The sequence below is a fragment of the Balaenoptera acutorostrata genome, chromosome 1 (assembly GCF_949987535.1).
Source record: "Balaenoptera acutorostrata chromosome 1, mBalAcu1.1, whole genome shotgun sequence".
NCBI classification, from domain to species: Eukaryota; Metazoa; Chordata; class Mammalia; order Artiodactyla; family Balaenopteridae; genus Balaenoptera; species Balaenoptera acutorostrata.
In genome coordinates this window covers 128,561,491-128,586,015 of record NC_080064.1, presented here as the reverse complement: position 1 = coordinate 128,586,015, position 24,525 = coordinate 128,561,491, and the positions used below count along the sequence as shown (strand labels likewise).

At 42.0% G+C, this 24,525-nt stretch overlaps 1 protein-coding gene across 1 annotated transcript in view; it reads left to right on the top strand.

Moving 5' to 3' along the window:
* ADCY10 (adenylate cyclase 10) overlaps positions 1-21,808 on the top strand; it is an 88,781-nt gene extending 66,973 nt beyond the window's left edge. The window contains exons 25-32 of the mRNA XM_007172463.2: positions 2,876-3,032; positions 5,044-5,248; positions 5,327-5,423; positions 5,963-6,078; positions 6,970-7,087; positions 8,991-9,186; positions 20,636-20,824; positions 21,396-21,808. Coding sequence (XP_007172525.2) covers positions 2,876-3,032; positions 5,044-5,248; positions 5,327-5,423; positions 5,963-6,078; positions 6,970-7,087; positions 8,991-9,186; positions 20,636-20,824; positions 21,396-21,557 — 1,240 coding nt within the window. The 3' untranslated portion in view covers positions 21,558-21,808. The remainder of the gene's footprint in view (positions 1-2,875; positions 3,033-5,043; positions 5,249-5,326; positions 5,424-5,962; positions 6,079-6,969; positions 7,088-8,990; positions 9,187-20,635; positions 20,825-21,395) is intronic.
* Positions 21,809-24,525: the final 2,717 nt, after the last annotated feature.

The window sequence follows — 24,525 nt, the reverse complement described above, 5'->3', positions numbered from 1 at the left end:
TAACAGGCAGCTTTTGCCAAAGGGAGTTCAGGTGACAAAACCTTAAGGGAGCCCTTTGCAAGGTGAGCTCCAGTGCCCCTCCCCACTCATCTTACCCACTAACCCCTCTGGCCATCCATGTTCCAATGGGAATCTGCACCACCTGTTCCTAGAGCCTCAGTCACAAGTCCTCTTCCAATTCAGTGCTAAAACCCTGGGTGTTGTCCCTGCCCCAAAGAAAAATGGCAAGTCCTGAAGACATCTGCCAAAAGACAAAACAGCCCACCCATTTTTGTAACTCTATAGATACGTGGGTTACATGGGGTATCCATCGGTCAAGATTATACCATTAAGATATGTACATTTCAATGTACATAAATTTTATCTATAAAAGAACTATAAAAAATAATGAGGTGGGGTAGGAGAAGGAAACAGTGAGTAGAAGGACAGATGTAATAAGAATGTTGATAGTTGCTGAAGCTGGATGCTGGGTACATGTGGCTCATTATACTTTTCTGTTTTACTGTGTGTGCATGTTTGAAATTTTCCACAATAAAAGTTTTAAGAATATATTCCACCTACCTAGCAATTCATACCAAGAGAGATGCCACCTAGTTGGGGATCTGGAGAGCTGGCAGAAGATCTCTTCCATCTTGGGAGAGGCCAGCTGCAATATTCCCACAGGTTCTGCCTGAGATACAAGTATCTATTTCTATGGGCAAATTGCTGCAATTCTTTGGCACCCCACCAAAAACTGCCTTCCCCAGTTTCCTGAAAGTGTTCTCTTGGCTATGGGGGAGGCTGGGATGGAAATGAGGTGCAGCTCAGCTCCTTTGCAGGCTGGGGACAGGCTCCTGAGAATCTAAGCCTGCTGCCTCAGGAGACACCAGGAGGGGGAGAGGCAGGGAGAAGTTCGCAGAGATCTCTTGGAGAGGTAAGAGGGAATTGGAGTTTGGGTCACACAGAGGGTTGCCAGATGAAATAAAGGATGCCTAGTTGAATTTAAAGTTCAGATCAATAATAAATGATTTTTTTTTTAGTATACCTTATATCACACAAGATATTTAGGACGTATGCATTCTAAAAGAATTGTTTTGAAATTCAGATTTAACTTGGCATCCCATATTTTCATTCCCTAAATCTGACAAGCCTAATGTACAACCACATTTTGTAAAAGGAATAAGAAGCACCTGCACAAGAGGAGAAGGTGAAACAGTGATGATCAGGAAGAAACTACAGAACAATTGGTTTAAAATGCTGTCCAGTCAAAAGGTTCTCATCTCAAAAATAAGGACATTAAGAAACAATATTTAATGTCAGAATTTCTACAGCTTCATGAACTCCCTATGTTATTAGGGATTTTACCTTCTCCATGTTTCCTTAGAAACTTCAAAAAATAATTTCCACAACAGAATGAATGCCATCAATGTCTAAACTGAAAGTACCTGGAATTCTTCTTTAAGAATCTCTAGGATATCTTCCTTTCTTCTCATCTTTATTTAAAATCTGCTTTTTGATAGTTATTTCCAGTTACATTTTGTTTTCTTGGCTTTGTTAAATTACTAATATTGCAGCCAGTTTAGGATCCCATTTTTATCACAAATAGAGGAGATTGGGGGCTACGTTACCAGTTAAATGACTTGTGGAGGCTGAGGCTGAGACCCCCAACATTCTCGGTAGGTGGTCAGCCATCCTTCTCTTGAATAATTCCAGCACAGGAAGTTCACCATCTCCCGCGACATTCCACTCCGTTGTCAGAATGTGTTTTAGTCTGTTTGGACTGCTGTGACAAAATACCACAGGCCGGGCGGCTTATTAACAGCAGAAGTTTATTGCTCACAGTTCTGGAGGCTGGAAGTCTGAGGTCCTAGTGCCAGCGTGGCTGGGCCAGGGCCCTCTTCAGGGTCGCAGACTTCTTGTCGTATCCTCACATGGTGGAATGGGGCCGGGAACTCTGTGGAGTCTCTTTTATAAGAGCTCTAATCCCAGTCATGAAGGCTCCACCCTCATAACCTTATCATGTCCTAAAGGCCCCACCTACTATTACCGTCACTTTTGGGAGTTAGAATTCAACTTATGAATTTTGGGGGATGCATTCAGACCACAGCAGAATGGGACTGTTTAAAAGGCTCATTTCCTTTGTTGAGCTGAGACCTAGTTCCTGACAACCATGTGTAACAGAGGAAATGACACACTGGACTGGCCAGGCTGGAGGTGGCCAGGGCTGGAGTCCTGGCATCGTCGCATTCTAGCTACGTGACTTTGACTTAATTACTTAACCTGTCTGAGTCTCACCTTCCGTTCTTGTAAAATGGGGTTAATTATTCCTTCCTTTCTTACGGGGTTGTCATCAGTCTCAAATGTGATAAAATGATATAAATGTGCTTTTTAAATAATTTCATTTAAATGGCAATGAACTGACAGGGGACAGGTGAGTTACATCAATTACCTTAATTAATCATCACAAAGTAGGTATTATGGTCCCCACTGTCTGGTGGAAAAATTGTGCTTCATAAAGATTCATGTGCATGTACAACAAGGTCCTACTGTATAGCACGAGGAACTATATTCAATATCCTGTGATAAACCATAATGGAAAAGAATATTTTAAAAAAATAATGTATCAATATACATATGTATAACGGAATCACTTTGCTGTACAGCAGAAATTAACAACATTGTAAATCAACTATGTGTCAATAAAAAAATACTATGTGCTGAAACTGAAAAAAAAAATTTAACGTGCATGTCAATTTCCACGTAAAGGAAACAGGCCTCAAACTCAAGTCTGTTTTGACCCCCAAGCCAGTAGTGAGGCTCTGCCCCTGCGTTTCCCTCAAGCATGCTGGTGGCGATACCTTCTTCTTATGTCCCATGTGTGTACTTTATCTAATAGGAAGAAGAGGCTGGCGCAACTTTACCAGCAAACCACTTGCTTCTCCTTGCTGTGGCAGATCTATAGCTTAAATTATTTTTTTCACTACAAGTATTATTGCCACCTGGCAGCTCTGATGCAAGTGAATACTGCCCTGGAAACTCAAGATGATTTCCAGGTAGGGTATTTTTGTAGCTGCTTTTTACGTTTCTGAATCTCATTTGGAGAGAAAAGCCTAGTGAAAGCCAATCAAAATTCAAAATCATGAAGACTTAAAAAAACCTTCCAGACTAGATTGTTCCGCTGAGGCTAGCAGTTGTCAAACGTTTTGGTCCCAGGATCCCCTTATACTTCTAATAATTGAGGACCTCAAATAGCTTTTTATATGGGTTTATATATTTATATTTTTATATGGGATCATATACTTTTATGGGGTGTATCTTTTGATACTGTCATATAAGAAACAAAAACTGAGATACTTTAAAAATATTTTTTAGAGAAAATAAACCCATGACATATGAATATAATTAACATTTTCATTGAAAAAAACTCTATTTCCCCAAACAAAAAATTTTGTGAGAAGAATGGCATGTATTACATTTTTGCAAATACCTTAATGTCTGACTTCACAGAAGACAGCTAGATTCTCAATCTGCTTCTACTTTCACTTCCTTGTAATGTCACATAACTCTCCCTTGGAAAACTCCACATTGTACTTGTAAGAGAATGAGGGTGAAAAAGGAAAATGTAAAAGGATAATTCTTTTAAAAAGATAAAATCATTCCCTAGCGGTCCAGAGGTTAGGACTCAGTGCTCTCACAGCCGAGGGCCCGGGTTCAATCTCTGGTCAGGGAACTAAAATCCCACAAGCTGCGCAGCATGGCCAAAAAAAGTAAAAGTAAAAGAACACGCATCAAAGATGTTATTGAGCTCATTAAAGTTAGTGAGAGAACTAGTAAGATGTTACAACTGTTTCCCAGGAGAATTTAATTTATGAATGTATACAAAACTAGTCTAATCACAGGGCAAGAATACAATCACTTGTATTCCACCGAACATTTCTATTTCTATGAAAAAGAATCATTTACATTATTACCAGGTTTCCCAAAGGCAGTGAAAGGCAGAGATAACCTTGATGAGTGAGCTAGACAGGACACCCACTGAATTTTTTTTGTTTTGACCCATTTCAAGTTCTTTCACTATTTTTCCTGAAAAACTGCTACATACAAAACAAATGGTCCACAAAACATTCTCCCTTCCTTCTGAAGGTTTCACCATGCGTTGTTATCATTAACCAGTCTTTTGCTATTAAACTTAAATGGCCAGTTGAGACAAACAGTTCTAAGACTGTTCTTCCACCACTGATTAAGACTGGGGTGGCAGGTATTGGGGATAACATTCATTTAGCCTTCTGAGCTTTCTGGGCAGACTTGGTGACCTTGCCAACCCCAGCTGCCTTCTTGTCCACTGCTTTGATGACACCCACAGCAACTGTCTGTCTCATGTCACGAGCAGCAAAACGGCCCAGAGGAGGATAGTCAGAGAAGCTCTTAACACACATGGGTTTGCCAGGAACCATATCAACGATGACAGCATCACCAGATTGAAGATTTGTTTAAACAGTAAACAACTTCTCTTCAATCCACCAGTTAAGTTTAGAACTAGTCTTTACATTTTTTTGGAAAGCAAACAAAACCAAACCAACCTTCCTTTATTGTTAAACAACAAAAGCAATGTATGCTTGTTATAACAATAAATTAAACATCACAGAAATGCATAAAGTAAAAAGTCCCTCAAATCTCTACTCCAACTGCAACAAATAGGTAACTGCTTTTTACAGTTTGGAATGAATCCTTCCAGGCTTTTTGGTATGCAGTCATATATCCACACATATAAGCTATTGCTTTTATTTTTCACAAAAATTAAAATTCTTATATTTTGTTTAAGGACCCTGTGTGGACAAAAGGGGCCATTGAGCTTGTCCTGGATCATGCATTAAATAGGTGGCAGAAACTCAGCTTAATTTCTGTATCTAAGCCTATGGTTTTGCCAAATGTCCAGCTCCATTCCCAAGCTTAATAAATCCATGTTTACTGGCAGATGATTGGTGATATCCTGGGCTTTCTGCTTCGGGTTCCATCCCAGTCTTGCCCCGTCTCTCCTCCTCTCCTCCACTGCTGCCATTTCAGATCATTAAGTCCTACCTGGACTATTCACTGTACCACCATCTAGCCGGCTACCAGGGCGTGTGGTTCAAATATGAGGTCATGACCATGGAGCACATCTTCAACCTCCCCCTGAAACGCGAGGGCATTGAAATCATGACCTACGTGGCCGATACACTTGGCTATATCAAGCTCCTAATGGGTCACTTGGACTTGGCCATTGACTTAGGTAAGCCCTGGCTGGTCAAGAAAGAACTTGCAGATACAAGTAATGCCCAGAAATATACTGGAATTGTTTTCTTCCCAGGCTCTCGAGCCCACAAGATGTGGTCATTGCTTCGTAATCCCAACAAACACTGTCTGGTCCTCTGCTGGCTTTGTAAATCCCTCTTCTTGAAAAACAGGTATTTATCTCAAGCCATTTTCCAAAATTAGAGGAAGAAAGCCATATTAATGGAATGTTCTGGGTTTACTTAACCCCGGCCATAGGGTGGGGCAGGAAGTAAGGTTTACCAGAAGCTGATGTAACTGATAATCATCATCCTTGGGACACCACTACTCTTTCACAGGCCTCACCTCTAACCTGGTTGCTCTGGCCAGTGGCTGGAGGAGGGACAGACAGTCAACCCCACTGTGGGAATCAGGCCTCCACCACTGCCAGGTGGAAGAAAGGGAACAGTCTCACAGGGGAGGCAAATGCCCAGAGAGTAGCAGCCGCGACCAGAGGTGCAGGCCAACTTGGCCTGACTCTGGCCACCCTGATAGAGAGGTCCAGGAAAGAACAGTTTGAACAGAGAGCCAACTTGAGATTTAGGAGTGGGTTTGAAGTCTGTTGAAGAATCGTATTTGGTCCTTAATTGCTGGGCAGGACTGAGACCAGGACTGAACTTCCTTCTCTCCCCACACACTATTTTTTAATCCTACCACCTTTTCTTATCCATAGATACAAGCAACTGATCCAGGTGCTGGGGTGGCTGTGGGATCTTTCTGTAGCAGAAGAGCATATCTTCAGCAAGGCATTTTTCTATTTTGTCTGCCTGGACATCATGCTTTATTCTGGTGAGCATGGCCTTGGAATTTATAAGAAACTGGGGGAATAACACTTGCGTTGGTGTGGTGTGGCAGGTGACAGGGCTAGAGCTTTGAGACCACTGGGTTTCTGGCTAGAAAGACATACAGGACAGGGGAGGGGAGAGCCTGGTGTTATGAGCTGAGGAGCCATCTAGAAGGTGCGAGGATTACAAGGGACCAACAAGGAAGAGAATTTAGAATTTAAGCTGCCAGTTAAAGCATCAGATCATTTGTCACACAAGTGATAGTGACTGACAGTATCTTACTATGTGGTTTCTACGAGGGCATTTAATTTTTAGCAGGATAGACTTAGAGACTTCATGCTTGAAAATGAAGGGGAGGGCTGCTAATGGTGAGGTGAGGGTTCCAGGCACTGGCAGCTGTTAGCGATTTGGAAAACAAGTTCTTTCCTGATAACCTTCATGTTACACCAGGTAGGCAGGCCTCAGTGTACGTATTAAACCAGAGGGGCCAAACAGGGCATTCTTTTTCCCAGCCGTATTTTCAACGAGGGATGTGGATATTGCTGCCAGCCAGGGAAGTGTGAACGCGAAGACTGAGAAGTCCCAGGCTGCACTGAGGCTGATTCCTTGGGCTCAAGCAGGGAGGGTTGGTTTAAACCCCACTCCTGCCTAGCTGATATTATGGACTTGTATCTTGTACACATAAACTTCCACAAAAGCAGGGGCTCAGCAAACACAGGGCAGTGCAGTCACCTGGTTGTTGTAATCCGTGGGACCCTCTGGATTCATAAAGTAATCAGAGACCGAGGCCTGTCCTCACAGTGGGAAATTCTCCTGGGAGCTATTAGGCCAGAAAGACGACACCCCTCCACCCCCAACCTACCAGCCAAGCTCTCCTGTTTCTCTCTTTTTTTAGGCTTTGTTTATAGGTCATTTGAAGAATGTTTGGAATTCATACACCAAAACGAAGACAACAGAATACTGAAGTTCCAAAGTGGAATCCTCCTGGGACTTTACTCATGTATAGCTATCTGGTAACAATGTGTTGCATACCACTAAATTCCCAAATTTGAAAATGTTGAATCCTAGAAGAGTTCTATGTGATTTGAAAAAAGGAAAGAAAAGAAAGGGAAAGTACTTTTAATTTATACCTAAGACAGATTGAAAGTGACAGAGCAGATTTATACTGAAAAATAACTTGGGGATCACCTAGTTCATCCCACTCAACTGAGGCCAGTAAAGCGATGCCACTTCAATTGTACTCAATGCAACAAGCATTTATTGTGTACACAGTGTGCAGTATTAATACAGAGATGAATAAGGAAAGATACTTGCTTCTGAGAAGTGTTGGGGGTTTGAGGGAGACTAATAAATAGCACTACTTACCCCCTCCCCACCCCCAAGATGGAATCATAATCATTGTTAATAGAGCCGATGTTGGAGGATATGGCTTGTATCTGCAGGCAAGTGAGCTTCCTAATATTGAACCCCAGGATTAGACTTACCCATCAGGAGCAGGCAGTTCTAGAAAACTCCACCCCCTCCCCACCCCATTGAGGCAGGAAGTACCATGCTCCCCGTGGGTCTCACTGGCTCTCAAGATGAAAGAGAGCTACACCTGCCTAATTTCTGTCTCAAAGTCACCAGCCTACTAAGTCACCCCTTGTCATTGGAGGAGTGAATGAGGCAGGGAAAGAAATGTGGAGCTTTGCACCAGTGGAGCTCCCTCACATAGAAGGAAACTTCAGGAAGGTTGAAGAAGCAGGCTTCCTGTATCCCCATTAACCCATTAAGCCTGAGGCTTAATCTCTTTAACCCATTACATTTTTTAAACTCAATAAGCCTGTAGCTATGGCTTTAGCTTCAAGGAAGTAGATGGACAGTAAGGTTCCAGAACGTTAAATACATTACTTCCACAGCCATCCCCAAGACTGAAAGTCATTCCCTATTCCACTTCCCACCTCAAATTATATATGCAGTCATGTTGTCCAGTATTTAAAGATTTTGTGATGAGATTAAATGATAATACGAAGACATTCCTATGCAAAGTGCCACAAGCTAGAGCAGTTTCAAATTTGAATAGAAATCTCCTCTTATTATAAAACTCATTGGGAGAAATTAAAATCCAAAAAATCAATTACCCTTGCCAGCTAAAGTCTAAAGAAGTGAAAGCTCAAAGTCAAATTAATTTGCCCTTGTGAGTTAAAGTTCAAGGAATGTAAAGTCCAAAAATCACCCTAATTTCTTATTCTACCCTACCTCACCTGAAGAGTTCTTGCAACAGCTGTAGCTTAGGCCAATACTGCTCCCACTTTATGGGCATAGGAATCATCTGGAGAGTTTGTTAACTCAGATTTCTGGTCCCATCCCCAGAGTCTGTCTGATTCAGTAGATCTGGGTTGGACCAGAGAGCTTGCATTTCCAAGGAGCACTCAGACGGTACTGATGATGTCTCTCTGTGGCCCACACCTTGAGTAGTATCAGCCCAGGCCATCTCTCTTTGAAATCAGAGCAATTTCTTCAAGCCCCAGAATTTATAGCTCCAAGTGCCTGATCTGTTTCATTTTTTTTCTGGCCACACCGAACAGCCTGTGAGACCTTAGTTCCCTGGCTAGGGATTGAACCCCAGGCCCCTGGTAGTAAAAGTGAGGAGTCCTAACCACTGGACCGCCAGGAAATTCCCTCACTTTAAAGAGTCCAAAGAATTAAATGGTAGCTAATATTGCCCAAGTATTCCCCCCAATTATATTCATTTGAAATCATCAAAAAATTCTATTCTGTCCTTGCTCCATATCACATAATTTTCCCTGAATAGGCCAGTGGCAGGCTTCCAGAGACCAACGTACTAGGAGCTACACCTCTAGAGAGACCCATTTCAGGAAACCAGCCCATTCCAAGGGTGATGGGGATTTTTCTTATTCTTCTGTGGTGATACAGGTATGCCAGACTTCAGGAGTGGGACAACTTTCACATATTCTCCAACAGAGCCAAAAGTCTAGTGTCAAGAAGAACCCCAGCAGCTCTTTACTGCATAGGCCTCAGTAGGTACATGGAAGGGCAAGTTCTCTACCTTCAAAAGCAAATTGAAGAACAATCAGAGAATGCTCAGGACAGTGGAATTGACCTACTCAAGGTAAGGCCTCCTCTCTGGTTTCCCCGGTAAGTCATGCCTTAAATGGATTTTTCTCTACCTCCTGTGATAATTATTTTCTCTGATTACAGAAGTTACACATGTTTTATAGTTTAAGTTTTTGAAGGCCACTCCCTCCCCATAATTAGAATATAAATTGCCCACAACCTTACTACTCAGAGATAATCACTTTATACATATTGAGATATCACTTTCCAAGTTTTCTTCCATGTGTGTGCATGCATTTCCATTTTTTAAACTTGCTACTAAAGAAGATATATTTGTGAATAATTCCCTGCTGTTAAATTGTTTTCTGCACCACTAGTTAAAAGGAAGCCTAGTATTTTATCTTATAGATTTACTATTAGATGATATTGCCAAACTATTCTTAGATAGAATTTTTCTGTAGTACTTTATTGCTGTTGCTGTGATAAACATCTTGGTAGATAAATCTTTGCACACAGCAATTTAAAACATTCAACTGATACGTAGTAAGGACCTGGCACTAGGTGTTGGGGTACAAGAGTGAGCAAATTAAACCTGGTGCCTGCCTCCCAGAGTCTACAGCCCAGCATGGGCAAGTCCCCCTAAGAGAATTGAAGGGCTGAACCTCCAGGGCCGTCTTAACAAGTGTTTGCCTTGTTCTCTTAGAAACTGAATGCAGGTGAATTCCTTTTCTATTGCTATGTCTCCAAGTACACAACGTTAACAGCTTAAATGACAACACTTCTTTTCTCATCTCCGGGCTTAGCAGTCCAGCTGGGTTCTCTGCTGAGGGTCTTACAAGGCTAAAATCAAGGTGTTGGCTGAGGTATTTTCTCATGATCTAGGGAAGAACCTGCTTGCAGCTTCCTTCAGGTTGTTGGCAGAATCTAGATGCTGATGATTTTAAGGCACCTCCCTATTTCAGAGACGTTAAAATGTTTCAAAACAAGGCATCTTGAGACCGGTGAAGAATAGTAGCTCGTTTAATCTTCGGAGGCATTGTTATGGGCTGGGTCTTTTTCACTGCCGCTGGATAGAAAAGTCTTGAATTTGCCCAGGTGGAAGCCCACTCCCTACCACTCTCATAGCACGCTCAACCTCAGCATCTCTTCCTGCAATTTGTTCACACCAGCTGACTAAATCGCCGCCTCCAAAAACCACACAAGTTCACTGTCATCACCGCTTGGAGGTAGGTACTCTTTGACATAGAACAGGTATTTATATTTCTGATTCATAAAACATTCTTCTGGTTCTCACACAGTATATGGAAATTGGTGATACAAAACATTTTGTTTTATGTAATTATTATGTATTACATATGACTTATGTAATTATTATGTGTATTAGGTAATTTATTTCATGTAATTTGATGGAGCAAATGTCTTTCCTTAAGAAAATTACTTGTGAGGGATTTAAAACATGCTTAACTTCATGTTGTTTTTAAAAAATAGATTTTTACCATCTTAAACATGATTTAATTTATTCCAACATTCTCTTTTTCCTTTCAAATACCAGGCACATTACGTATGACATATGAGTTGACCGTCATTATCACTTTTAAATATTCAGTGCTAATAAAGGGGTACCACAATTTTGGCCAACCTGATATATGGAAATCCAGGTAGATAAATTAGCAGCTGGTTAAAAGAAAGCACCTCTTTATTTAATGAGTAGTAAAGTATAAAACTCACCTATCCCAAAGACAGTACAGGTTAAAAACACAATAGGTGCTATTGGGATTGCAACAAAGATGTGTAAAATGTTGTCTTTGTACTCAAGGAGTTTGTGATTTGAGTTCCAGAAGGGGATGGGGCTGGGAAGCCCAGGAATGAGAGGGAGTGGTAGAGGTGGGCCCTGGAGTAGAAAGAACAAAAGAACACAAAGTCAAACTTAGTATCTCCCACAGTACACAGAGCAATGCCTTTTACACATGTTACTGAGCCAAACTTGGGTTTGTTCTCCCACATGCAGTAAAGCTAATCTACTGACACCAGGTGTGGTGAAGGAAAGTGCAGCATTTACTGTAAGGTGCCAGACAAGGAGTCTGGGACAGCTAATGCTCAAAAAACCCAAACTCCCCAAAAGGTTTCAGGGAAGCATTTTTAAAGGCAAGGTGAGGGAGAAGATTCACAGGGTATGTGATCAGCTTGTACACATCTCTCTGACTGATTGATGGTGAGGTAACAGGGCAGTGTCACAGGGGTTAACGTCATCGATCCTCAGGCTCCAGTAGGTCTGGGGGCTATATCTCATGGTCATTAAGTAGGTAACTTCTAACATCTATAAAACAACTCCGGAAGTGTGCAACAGGTACTGTTATCTAGTTACTTCATGGAGGAACTAAAGAGTCTGTGACTGCCATATGGCTGATGTACTGTTTAAATTGTTACTAGTGCTCCTGGCCCAACTGCCATTTTTGTCATTACATGGTCATATCCTTTCAATCATTAATTCTTGAGCCAGGCTTTTGTGACTCAGGGGAGGCCTGGGAGACTACAGCTTTTCTACAAACAAGAGGAAGGCAGAGGACATGGTGAGAGCGGTCTGTCCCAAGAAGGCCCCATAGGGTCCTGCTTGGTTACACACAGTAGATGTTTAATTTCTTGAATAAATAATTGATAGACAAAATAAACATGTAACAGGTTAGTCAGGAAAACTCAGTGTTTCAATCCATTTCTATGAAATTGAAGTAAATGCAATAAAAGAAAAAGACATTGTATTGTTGACCATCAAGTTAGCAAACACATGAGAGAAGACACATTCATGCTCTGAAGGACTCTCATAAACTTTCTAGAGAGCATTCTGGCAAAATGCATGAATATCTTTAAAATATGCACATCATTTAATTCTCCTCCTAGGAACTAACCTAAGGAAATAATCCGATGGCAAACAAAAATTTATCTATAAAGATGTTGATCTCAAGTTTATAGTATTTAAAAAACTAGGGGAAAATAAAAATCATATGCCTTTCAAAAATATTGGTTAAGTCAGAAATGGTGTATTTAAACATTGGGATTTTTTTTCTTTTCTTTTCTTTTAAGATATTTTATTTATTTTTGGCTGCGTTGGGTCTTAGTTGCAGCATGTGGGATCTTTTCGTTGCGGCGCATGGGCTCTTCTTTGCGGCACACGGGCTTCTCTCTAGTTGTGGCATGAGGGTTTTTCTCTCTCTAGTTGTGATGCTCAGGCTCCAGAGCACGTGGTCTCTGTAGTTTGTGGCACGCAGGCTCTCTAGTTGAGGCATGTGAGCTCAGTAGTTGTGGCACATGGGCTTATTTGCCCCACAGCATGTGGGATCTTAGTTCCCTGACCAGGGATCGAACCCGTATCCCCTGCATTGTAAGGTGGATTCTTTACCACTGGACCACCAGGGAAGTCCCCGGGATACTTTGACATTAAAAAAAAATCTGAATTTCTTACTCTTCTTTTAAAAATTGGAGTATCTGGTGACTCTAGGCCCCAATCCTAAAGGGCAGCTACTGGCTGGAATTGACGAGGGGTGACATTTAGGGCATACCCTCTCCAGTATGATATAATCCCCTCTGCTTCTTATCTTGCTACATTCAGCCTCTTATTTATGTTTCTTGCCCAGCTCTGTCAGCATTTGAATTTGTGAGATCTGATGTAAAAGAATCATGTCGTTGAAAAGAGCCCTTTAAGATAGAGCATCTGCATGTCACCTCAGGTTCATCTCCAGATTTTCTTTAACTCCCTTTACCCAAATCTAATCTTCAAAATTTCAGAACTATTTTTAATTCTTGCAACAGCCATCCACCCTTGTCTAGCGCCTTTATATATATAATCTGCTTTCTTTCAACATTATTTGTCTGGCCATGTCTTCTTCCTTCAGATCTCACATCCCTTCCACATCTTCCAGGAGAAATTAAGAAGTTCCTGCTTTGTGTTCTCCCTGATGATCCTTGTCCCATGTTGCCTGCACTGCATTTTAACTGCTTATTTGAATACTCCCTTAGCTGGTGCTCAAGGGATGGCATCTTGCTCAGGATAAATTGCCCAGCAAAGAAAAATACAAGATACCAGTCAGATTTTTACCACAGTTGTCTCCGCCGTGTGGCTGACAGGGTCTTGGTGCTCCAGCAAGTGTCAGGCCTGAGCCTCTGAGGTGGGAGAGCCGAGTTCAGGACATTGGACCACTGGAGACCTCCTGGCTCCACGTAATATCAATCAGCGAGAGCTCTCCCAGTGATCTCCGTCTCAACACTAAGACCCAGCTCCACTCAATGATCATCAAGCTCCAGTGCCGGACACCCCATGCCAAACAACTAGCAAGACAGGAACACAACCCTACCCATTAGCAGAGAGGCTGCCTAAAATGATACTAAGTTCACAGGCACCCCAAAACACACCACTAGACGTGGTCCTGCCCACCAGAAAGACAAGATCCAGCCTCATCCACCAGAACACAAACACCAGTCCCCTCCACTAGGAAGCCGACACAACCCACTGAACCAAATTTACCCACTGGGGGCAGACACCAAAAACAATGGGAACTACAAACCTGCAGCCTGCAAAAAGGAGACCACAAACACAATAAATTAAGCAAAATGAGAAGACAGAGAAATACACAGCAGATGAAGGAGCAAGGTAAAAACCCAACAGACCAAACAAATGAAGAGGAAATAGGCAGCCTACCTGAAAAAGAATTCAGAGTAATGATAGTAAAGATGATCCAAAATCTTGGAAATAGAATGGAGAAAATACAAGAAATGTTTAACAAGGACCTAGGAGAACTAAAGAGCAAACAAACAATGATGAACAACACAATAAATGAAATTTAAAATTCTCCAGAAGGAATCAACAGCAGAATAACTGAGGCAGAAGAATGGATAAGTGACCTGGAAGATAAAATTGCAGAAATAACTAACACAGAGCAGAATAAAGAAAAAAGAATGAAAAGAATTGAGGGCAGTCTCAGAGACCCCTGGGACAACATTAAACACACCAACATTCGAATTATAGGGGTCCCAGAAGAAGAACAGAAAAAGGAAGGGACTGAGAAAATCTTTGAAGAGATTATAGTTGAAAACTTCCCCACTGCATTTTAACTGCTTATTTGAATACTCCCTTAGCCGGTGCTCAAGGGATGACGTCTTGGTCAGACTAAATCACCTAATATGGGAAAGGAAACAGTCAATCAAGTCCACGAAGTGCAGAGAGTCCCAAACAGGATAAATCCAAGGAGAAACAAGCCAAGACACATATTAATCAAACCATCAAAATTTAAATACAAAGAAAAAATTATTAAAAGCAGGAAGGGAAAAGCAACAAATAACATACAAGGGAATCCCTATAAGTTTAACAGCTGATCTTTCAGCAGAAACTCTGTAAGCCAGAAGGGAGTGGCAGGACATATTTAAAGTGTGAAAGGGAAAACCCTACAACCAAGATTACTCTACCCAGCAAGGATCTCATTCAGATTTGACGGAGAAATTAAAACCTTTACAGACAAGCAACAGCTAAGAGAATTCAGCACCACCAAACCAGCTTTACAACAAATGCTAAAGGAACTTCTCTAGGCAGGAAACACAAGAGAAGGAAAAAACCTACAATAACAAACCCAAAACAATTAAGAAAATGGTAATAGGAACATACATATGGATAATTACCTTAAATGTAAATGGATTAAATGCTCCAACTAAAACACATAGACTGCCTGAATGGATGCAAAAACAAGACCCATATATATGCTGTCTACAGCAGACCGACTTCAGACCTAGGGACACATACAGACTAAAAGTGAGGGGATGGAAAAAGATATTCCATGCAAATGGAAATCGAAAGAAAGCTGGCGTAGCAATTCTCATATCAGACAAAATAGACTTTAAAATAAAGACTATTACAAGAGACAAAGAAGGACACTACATAATGATCAAGGGATCATCATTCTCAATGGTGAAAAACTGAAACCATTTCCACTAATATCAGGAGCAAGAAAAGGTTGCCCACTCTCACCACTATTATTCAACATAGTTTTGGAAGTTTTAGCCACAGCAATCAGAGAAGAAAATGAAATAAAAGGAATCCAAATCGGAAAGGAAGAAGTAAAACTGTCACTCTTTGCACATGACATGATACTATACATAGAGAATCCTAAAGATGCTATCAGAAAACTACTAGAGCTAATCAATGAATTTGGTAAAGTAGCAGGATACAAAATTAATGCACAGAAATCTCTTGCATTCCTATACACTAATGACAAAATATCTGAAAGAGAAATTAAGGAAACACTCCCATTTACCATTGCAACAAAAAGAATAAAATACCTAGGAATAAACCTACCTAAGGAGACAAAAGACCTGAATGCAGAAAACTATAAGACACTGATGAAAGAAATTAAAGGTGACACAAACAGATGGAAAGATATACCATGTTCTTGGATTGGAAGAATCAACATTGTGAAAATGACTATACTACCCAAAGCAATCTACAGATTCAATGCAATCCGTATCAAACTACCAATGGCATTTTTCACAGAACTGGAACAAAAAATTTCACAATTTGTATGGAAACACCAAAGACCCCGAATTGCCAAAGCAATCTCGAGAAAGAAAAATGGACCTGGAGGAATCAGGCTCCCTGACTTCAGACTATACTGCAAAGCTACAGTAATCAAGACAGTATGGTACTGGCACAGAAACAGAAATACAGATCAATGGAACAGGATAGAAAGCACAGAGATAAACCCACGCACATATGGTCACCTTATCTTTGACAAAGGAGGCAAGAATATACAATGGAGAAAAGACAGCCTCTTCAATAAGTGGTGCTGGGATAACTGGACAGCTACAGGTAAAAGAATGAAATTAGAACACTTTCTAACACCATGCACAAAAATAAACTCAAAATGGATTAAAGACCTAAATGTAAAGTCAGACATAAAACTCTTAGAGGAAAACCTAGGCAGAACACTCTATGACATAAATCACAGCAAGATCCTTTTTGACCCACCTCCTAGAGAAATGGAAATAAAAACTAAAATAAAGAAATGGAACCTAATGAAACTTCAAAGCTTTTGCACAGCAGAAGAAACCATAAACAAGACCAAAAGACAACCCTCAGAATGGGAGAAAATATTCACAAACAAAGCCACTGACAAAGGTTTAATCTCCAAAATATACAAGCAGCTCATGCAGCTCAATATGAAAAAAACAAACAACCCAATCCATAAATGGGCAGAAGACTTAAATAGACATTTCTTCCAAGAAGATATACAGCTTATCAACAAACATATGAAAGGATGCTTAACATCACTAATCATTAGAGAAACGCAAATCAAAACTACAATGAGGTATCACCTCACACCGGTCAGAATGGCCATCATCAAAAAATCTACAAAAAATAAATGCTGGAGAGGGTGTGGAGAAAAGGGAACCCTGTTGCACTGTTGGTGGGAATGTAAATTGATACAGCCACTATGGAGAACAGTATGGAGATTCCTTAAAAAACTAAAAATAGAACTACCATACGACCCAGCAATCCCACTACTGAGCATATACCCTGAGAAAACCATAATTCAAAAAGAGACATGTACCACAATGTTCATTGCAGCACTATTTACAATAACCAGGACATGGAAACAACCTAAGTGTCCATCGACAAATGAATGGATAAAGATGTGGCACATATATACAGTGGAGTATTACTCAGCCATGAAAAGAAACGAAAGTGAGTTATTTGTAGTGAGGTGGATGGACCTAGAGTCTGTCATACAGAGTGAAGTAAGTCAGAAAGAGAAAGACAAATACCGTATGCTAACACATATATATGGAATCTAAAAAAAAAATGATTCTGATGAACCTAAGGGCAGGACTGTAATAAAGACACAGACGTAGAGAATGGACTTGAGGACACGGAGAGGGGGAAGAGTAAGCTGGGATGAAGTGAGAGAGTAGCACTGACATATGTACACTACCAAATGTAAAATAGATAGCTAGTGGGAATCAGCTGCATAGCACAGGGAGATCAGCTCGGTGCTTTGTGACCACCTAGAGGGGTGGGATAGGGAGGGTGGGAGGGAGAACCAAGAGGGAGGGGATATGGGGATATATGTATACATATAGCTGATTCACTTTGTTATACAGCAGCAACTAACACAACAATGTAAAGCAATTATACCTCAATAAAGATGTTAAAAAAGAAAAGAAAAAAAAGAATCATGTCTTTGGAAAATATTCATAACGTGGTACTAAATGAGAAAAAAATGTTACTGTATTGGTGACTAATTTTGAAACTATGCACCTCAGATTGGGACTAGAACCCACGTGCCAGGACTCGAACCCAGCCAAAACCCACAGTCTTCCAACTGAGATCACACACCTGGTCTCAGGACTTACTGAAGCTCAGGTTTTTGATGTCTTGTCACAGAAAGAATTCAGTGAGAGACAAAGTGATAGGTAAGAAGTGGATTTATTTAGAGAGAAACACACTCCACAGACAGAGTGTGGGCCATTTCAGAAGGTGAGAAAGGCACCAGGGTATGGGGGTTGTCAGTTTTTATAGGGGTGGGTAATTTCATAGGCTAATGAGTGGGAGGAGTATTCCAGCTATTTCAGGGAAGAGGTGGGGATTTCCAGGAATTGGGCCACTGCCCACTTTTTGATCCTTATGGATCCTTGGAACTGTCATGGTACCTGTGGGTGTGTCATTTAGCTTGCTGCTGTATTACTGTGAGTATATACTGAGGCTCAAGGTCTAGTGGAAGTCGATTTGTCCACCATCTTGGACCCATTTGGTTTTTGTTTGTTTGTTTGTTTTTGTTTTTGTTTTTTAATTTTTATTTTTGGCTGTGTTGGGTCTTCGTTGCTGTGCGAGGGCTTTCTCTAGTTGTGGCAAGTGGGGGCTACTCTTCATCACGGTGCGCGGGCCTCTCACTATCGCGGCCTCTCTTGTTGCAGAGCACAGGCTCCAGATGCGCAGGCTCAGTAGTTGTGGCTCACGGGCCTAGTTACTCCGCGGCATGTGGGATCTTCCCAGACCAGGGCTCGAACCCGTGTCCCCTGCATTGGCAGGCAGATTCTCAACCACTGCGCCACCAGGGAAGCCCCGACCCATTTGGTTTTAATCAGTTTATGTCATGTCCTTGGGCTGTGTTGTTCTTTCAAAGATTGTGCCCTGCCCCCTTCCCTCCTGTTCCAGTGTGATCCCAGTTGTGGTGGGTATGAGTGTGTGTGTGTGTGTGTGTGTGTGTGTGTGTGTGTGTGTGATAGGCAGTGTCAACTGAAGAAAAACACACAACCTAAAAGTTGCAAGTTAAATTTTCTTCGGGGATCTTACTGAGGACTATAGTTGTAGCCTGGAGGTTGGCCTCTCAGATAGCTTTTGAGTAACTGCTCTGAAGAAGTAAGGAAGGAGACAGGATATATAGGAGTTTTTTCCTAGGAAGAACATCAAAAGATTACTGCTAGTCACAAAGAACAGATATCTCAAGTTAATGACTTTAGCACTTTTCTATGTACGGAAGATGCAAGGATCTGGGTTCATTGAAATTATTCCTTAGATATGCATCTTAACTATCTATGGCCAGTATCCAAAACACAAAATGCTTCCTGTTTTTCTCAGGCCCCGCCATCGGTGGGTGGCTGCAGTGGCTAATGGCTTAATTCTTGTAGAACTGTGATGGTGGGCAACATTCCCTGTCCACAGCAAAGAAATTAAAAAACGGGAGAGTATGTATCCAAATGTGAATATATTTCTTTTTATGTGTTATAGTTAAGAGTGATTTTCGTTTTCTATCCTCATTTTTTCCCTAAATTCTGAGTTGTTTGTTCGTTTTTCCCTTTTATTCCCCCCTCTCCAATGTCTACATATTTTTTTTTCAATTGAGGTATAATTCTCTAAATTTTGAAAATCAACATATATTGCTTTGGTAATCAAAAGAAAATATTGTGGTTTTGTTGTTGTTGTTACTGAACTGAACTTGGATCTGCTTGCCCACCACACAGCAAAGCCAATTTACTGACACCAGGTAGTGGTGAAGGAAAGTACAGAATTTATTGTCAGGCCCAGAAAGGAGAATGGACGGCTCATGTTCAAAAGACCCAAACTCCCCAAAGATTTTCAGGGAAGGGTTTTTATTTTTATTTTTTAAAATATTTTTTTATTTATTTGGCTGCGTCAGGTCTTAGTTGTGGCACGTGGGATCGTCGTTGTGGCACGCGAGTTCTAGAGTGCGCAGGATCATTAGTTGCAGCACGCAGGCTCTCTAGTTGTGGTGTACAGGCTCTACAGCGCACAGGCTTAGTTGCCCTGCAGCACATGGGATCTTAGTTCCCTGACCAGGGATCAAACCCATGTCCCCCGCACTGGAAGGTGGATTCTTAACTACTGGACCACCAGGGAAGTCCCTCAGGGAAGGGTTTTTAAAGGCAACATTTTGGGGTGAGGGCTGCAGGGTACATGACTTTATTCTGATTGGCTGGTGGTGATGTAATAGGGTGGTGTTTCAGGATTCTTAATCATCAACCTTCTGGTTCCAACCAGTCTGGGTCTGTATCTTGTAGTCAGCATGTAGTCACAATCCTCTACCTGGGTGGGGGTCTTAGTTCCTGCAGAAGAACTCAAAGATATGTATCCGATTGTGATGTATATCCCTTGGGGAGGAGCTAAGATTCTGTTTTATCACTGGACTATTGTTTCTTGACTGTTTTTCTGCATCTCCTCACTTCCCTAATTAGTAACTGCTTGAGTCTGCCCTTTGGAACTCAGGGAAGGCCTAGAAGACCAAAGCCCTTTTCTACAAACAGGAAACAGGGGACACAGAAGGGCTTTTGTACATGGGAGAGCACTGCAGGGTCCTGCTTAGTTTCAGTCACTCCCTTTCTTTGATACTCCTCAATCCTGGGGGGAACAGGGAGGCAGGACAAGAAAGAGAATAAAGTTTTAGATAGAGAGGTTAATCATAAACTCAACAGGGGAACTGAGTTTCAGGGGGACCTAGTTTCATTTTTTTTTTTTTAATTTTTATTTTTATTTTTATTTTTTTAATATTTATTTATTTATTTATTTTGGCTGCGCCGGGTCTTAGTTGCAGCATGCGGGATCTTCATTGCCGCTTGTGGACTTAGTTGTGGCATGCAGATTCTTAGTTGCCACATGCATGTGGGATCTAGTTCCCCGACCAGGGATCGAACCCAGGCCCCCTGCAGTGGGAGCGCGGAGTCTTACCCACTGGACCACCAGGGAAGTCCCCTAGTTTCATTTTTAAAAAGTGGTTGCCAAAAAGGGTTATTGAGCCCACCCATATCACATTCGTGGTCTGGGTAGGCCACTGGGGCTACTCCACCTGACATTTATCATCTAATCTCCACTACTTTCTACATATGTCTCTGTAATATGCTTTTTCGCTTGATTGCTTATACCCTTGAAATGATCCCAAATCGTCTGAGAAGGAAAAATCTTTCCAGTCAAGGACCCGTTTCTGATTCTGATATGATGCTTTTTTCTTTAGAACTTGGAGAATCTCGTGGCTCAAAATACCACCGGGCCTGTCTTCTACCCAAGGCTCTACCACCTGATGGCCTATGTCTGTATACTAATGGGAGATGGGCAGAACTGCAACCTCTTCCTGAACACAGCCTTACAGCTCTGTGAAACACAAGGGAATGTGCTGGAGAAATGCTGGCTGAACATGAGCAAAGTATGTAGCATCAGCTAGCAAGCTGGGGAAGGGGATGCTCACGGGGGATGCGAAGGGGCCCCAGAAGCCCACTGCCTGGCTGGGTTTCACCAGGTGTGAAAGGCCAGCAGAGGCCTTTCTGGACCCTTACTGAAAGGGGTGACACGTCCATAGGTCAGGTATTTGCACCTCCTCTTCCCCTTTGAGTTCTCATGGGATCTTCCCCTCCTGCAAATCCCCTTTAGCAAGATCTCCACCTTCTCGTAGGTCTCACCACATTCCACTTTGTGTTCCATGTCTTGCCTCCCTTCAAGAATGTGAACTCTTAGAATGCAAAAACCACTGGGTCCCTAGCATAGTGCCTTATACTCGGTATTTGTTGAATAAGTGAATGAATGTTCACTTCTACATGTTTATTTAAAGAGAGTCATGTGTCAGTATCCTAGTTTGGGCTGCAAAATTCATTGTTTGCCTGTGGGTTTGCCTGGTTTTAAAAGCTCAGGGACATTTGACCATTTGGGGATTACCCCACTCTTGACCACACAAGCTGAGGAGCACTGATGAATTCTGTGTTCTCTTTGTCTCCTCTCAGGAATGGTGGTCCTCAAGCTCTGAGTTAACAGAAGACCAGTGGCTTCAGACACTCTTGAGTCTTCCACCATGGGAAAAAGTTGTATCAGGCAAGGTAAACATGCAGGATATTCAAAAAAACAAATTCCTGATGAGAGCTAATATCCTGGACAATCCTTTCTAACACTTCATGAAAGAGAACAAAGATTTTAGTAAGACTCATTCTCTTGTGATTATCCATTATTAACCTTTCTTTATAGGCAGCACCATCCAGGTTCCTGCATATTCCCTTCTGTTCCAGACACAGAACCAGACCTGTTGGTTTCTCCTCTGTCTGGAGGGTTAGAAAGGGTCGGTAGTGTCATGCTTTCCTTTCTCCCAGCTTTACACAAATTCCCTTTGCCTTTCATGTTGTTTTAGCTTGACCTGTTTATTTTCAGCCCATGCAAAATTGTAGCAGATCAAAAAATTTTAATATCAAAATGGTACATGTTGCAACAGATACACTTCTAGTTAATCTATTAAACTGAAAATGGTTATTTTTAAATGTCCAGTTGTTTAATCTTTTGTGTATAGCCCAGGATTACAAATAGCAAATTCTCCTCATGGTCTGTAAGGGCAAGATTTCAAAAGACACCTCTTTGTTGTGTGTGACTGCAGCCTCCAAAGCCCCTCTAGCCACATGCATCAAATATCTGTGGAAATACTTTTTTTTTTTTTTTTTTGGCTGCACGGCTTGTGGGATCTCAGTTCCCCGGCCAGGGATTGAACCCAGGCCACCACAGTGAAAGCCCAGAATCCTAACCACTAGTTCACCAGGGAACTCCTGGAAATAAATTTTTAAATGGAAAGATTAGCAATTTTGATGTATCTTTTACATGCTTAGAGTTGATATATTTCTATATTTAGCAAAGTCATAGCATTCAACTTAACTTCCCAGATGTTGGAGAAGCTGCCCTAGAGCCATCTGTGGTCACTGTCCCTCTTTGTTGGCAGACAGAACAGTTCTTATAGGCACTTTGTGCCTCTGAGGGTTCATGTGGAACACGTGTAGATTCAGCCCCTCTCTGTGTTGCTGCAGCTCCCTCGTGTTCACTCATTTCACAGACCCAGGTGGCCTCCTCAAGCAAGTGCCCCAGGATTTCTATTTTGTTGACTCTAGTCACCTTTTGATCCTGGAAAGAGGTTCTTCTGATGGACATCGATGTGTCCGACTTTAACGTACACCTCAAATTCTCCTAGTGATTTCCACAGGCAGTGCCCCGTGTGGGTGCGTTCTTTCATAGGCCTGTATTTCATTGTCCTTCTGCAAAAGGCAAAGCTGTGTTTTTCCTCCTGGTAATATAACTGAGTTCTATTAAGGAGGTTGGATAATCCCAGTTGGTACCAGGAGGTTAGTCACAGGGGCCTGGGCCCTGACATGGTGGTAAGGACAGCTGGCTAGGAGATCAGAGCATTAGGTTCTAACATGAGCTCTGCCACAAGCATATTCCTGGGGGCTCATCACCTAACCTCCCTATTTCAGCACTGGGTGTGGGTATCAAGTAAGATAATAAAGTTGTAAAAAGGAATTGAAAAATTACACTGTGCCGTACAAGCAAAACATTAGTATTAGATGACTGATTTTAAACAAATGCATCAAATATTGAACTTTGCATAAATATTGTCCCCTTCAAAGGTGTCATCCTGAAAGTTGCACACTTGTCCCATGTGCTACATAAAAATTCCTTGCTTTCTAATGGCCTTCATTATTTTATATAACATTCATCTTAATCATTCACTTATTTACTCATCCAACTAACATTTTTTTTGACTGATCACCATGCATCAGGCATTGATTAAGTTCCAGAGATTAAGACACAAAGACATAAAAGACACAATCCTTGACCTCGGTAAACTCATAGGTCTCGTAGAGGAAACAGACGCACAAGTCAACCTCACTTAGCCCATATTTCACTGTAATTATACTAGAGGTGTATACACAGCAAACAGCATGGTGGAGAGGGTAGCACACACAAAACCCAGACATCTCTGAAGACTTAGCTGAACTGCCTCTGACACGAAGTCATTTGATTACCCTGTGCCTTCCAGGTGAGGGTGGAGGGCAAGTGTGGGTGAAGATAGGTGAGTGTGTAAGGGAGAGCGGGTGCACATGAGGAGAAAAGTGAGAGCAACGCTTGGCCTATAGCAGAGAGGTGTTTGACATGGAGCTTATAGGAGATGTCCTCGGCCAAGTATCTGGGGGTCTGTTCTGCAGAGGCTGTGCTGTCCTGGAAGTGAAGTGCCGTCCTTCCAGCTCCCCCCTACACGCCCCCTCCTGGGGCAGAACCTCTCATTTACATTACCAGCACCTCCCAGATGAAGTCCTCCAGGCAGAAGCTGGGGGCTGGGTTGTGCCCACAATCCTTCATCCTCCAAGATTTTCAAAACTTCTTTCACTTTATTTTATTGGCCTCTGACCAAGCCAACGCAAAGACTGGAGGAGGTCGACAGGGGGAGGGCAGCCTGTTACTAGAAGTACAATGAGGTAATTCCCTAAGGACTGATCAAAGAAAGTGAAAACAGAGGAAGAAGTAGGAAAAGGCCAAACTGCAATTTAGAGATTTTACATTCCACGTATCTGAATCCAGAGGAGCAGGCATCAGGCTTTACAGGAATCCTGAACTTGCTTTCTGGCCCCAGCTACACCACAAACCAGTTATGTGACCTTTTCGTCAGTTTCCTCACCTCTAAACTAAACAGGTTGTGACAGGTTCCCATCCCTCCCCATCAGGTAGCCATTCCCTCCTCCTACCAGCAGGCTGGGTGTGGGTCCACCTTCTCCGTGGCCAGCAGATGGCAGCACCAGCTCTTTGCTCTGGCCACGGCCCAAGGAACAGTTTCTGGTCAAGCTCCAAGCTTTTGTCTTCAGGTCTACAGCCTCAGCCCTGAACAGTTAGAACCATGTCAGCTTCCACGGTAGCTCCCCTCCTTATCTACAGGGAGCTTCCAGCATAAGGTTCTCAGGAACATCACTTGAGAAGGTGGATTCTGGCTAGAATTCTTTTTAGGAGAAGGCAGATAATTTATGAAGATTTCAGGAACAGAGAGTAACGGAGAAGTGAAGCCCTATCTTTTCTTTCTTCCTTCCTCCCTTCCTCTCTCTCTTCCTT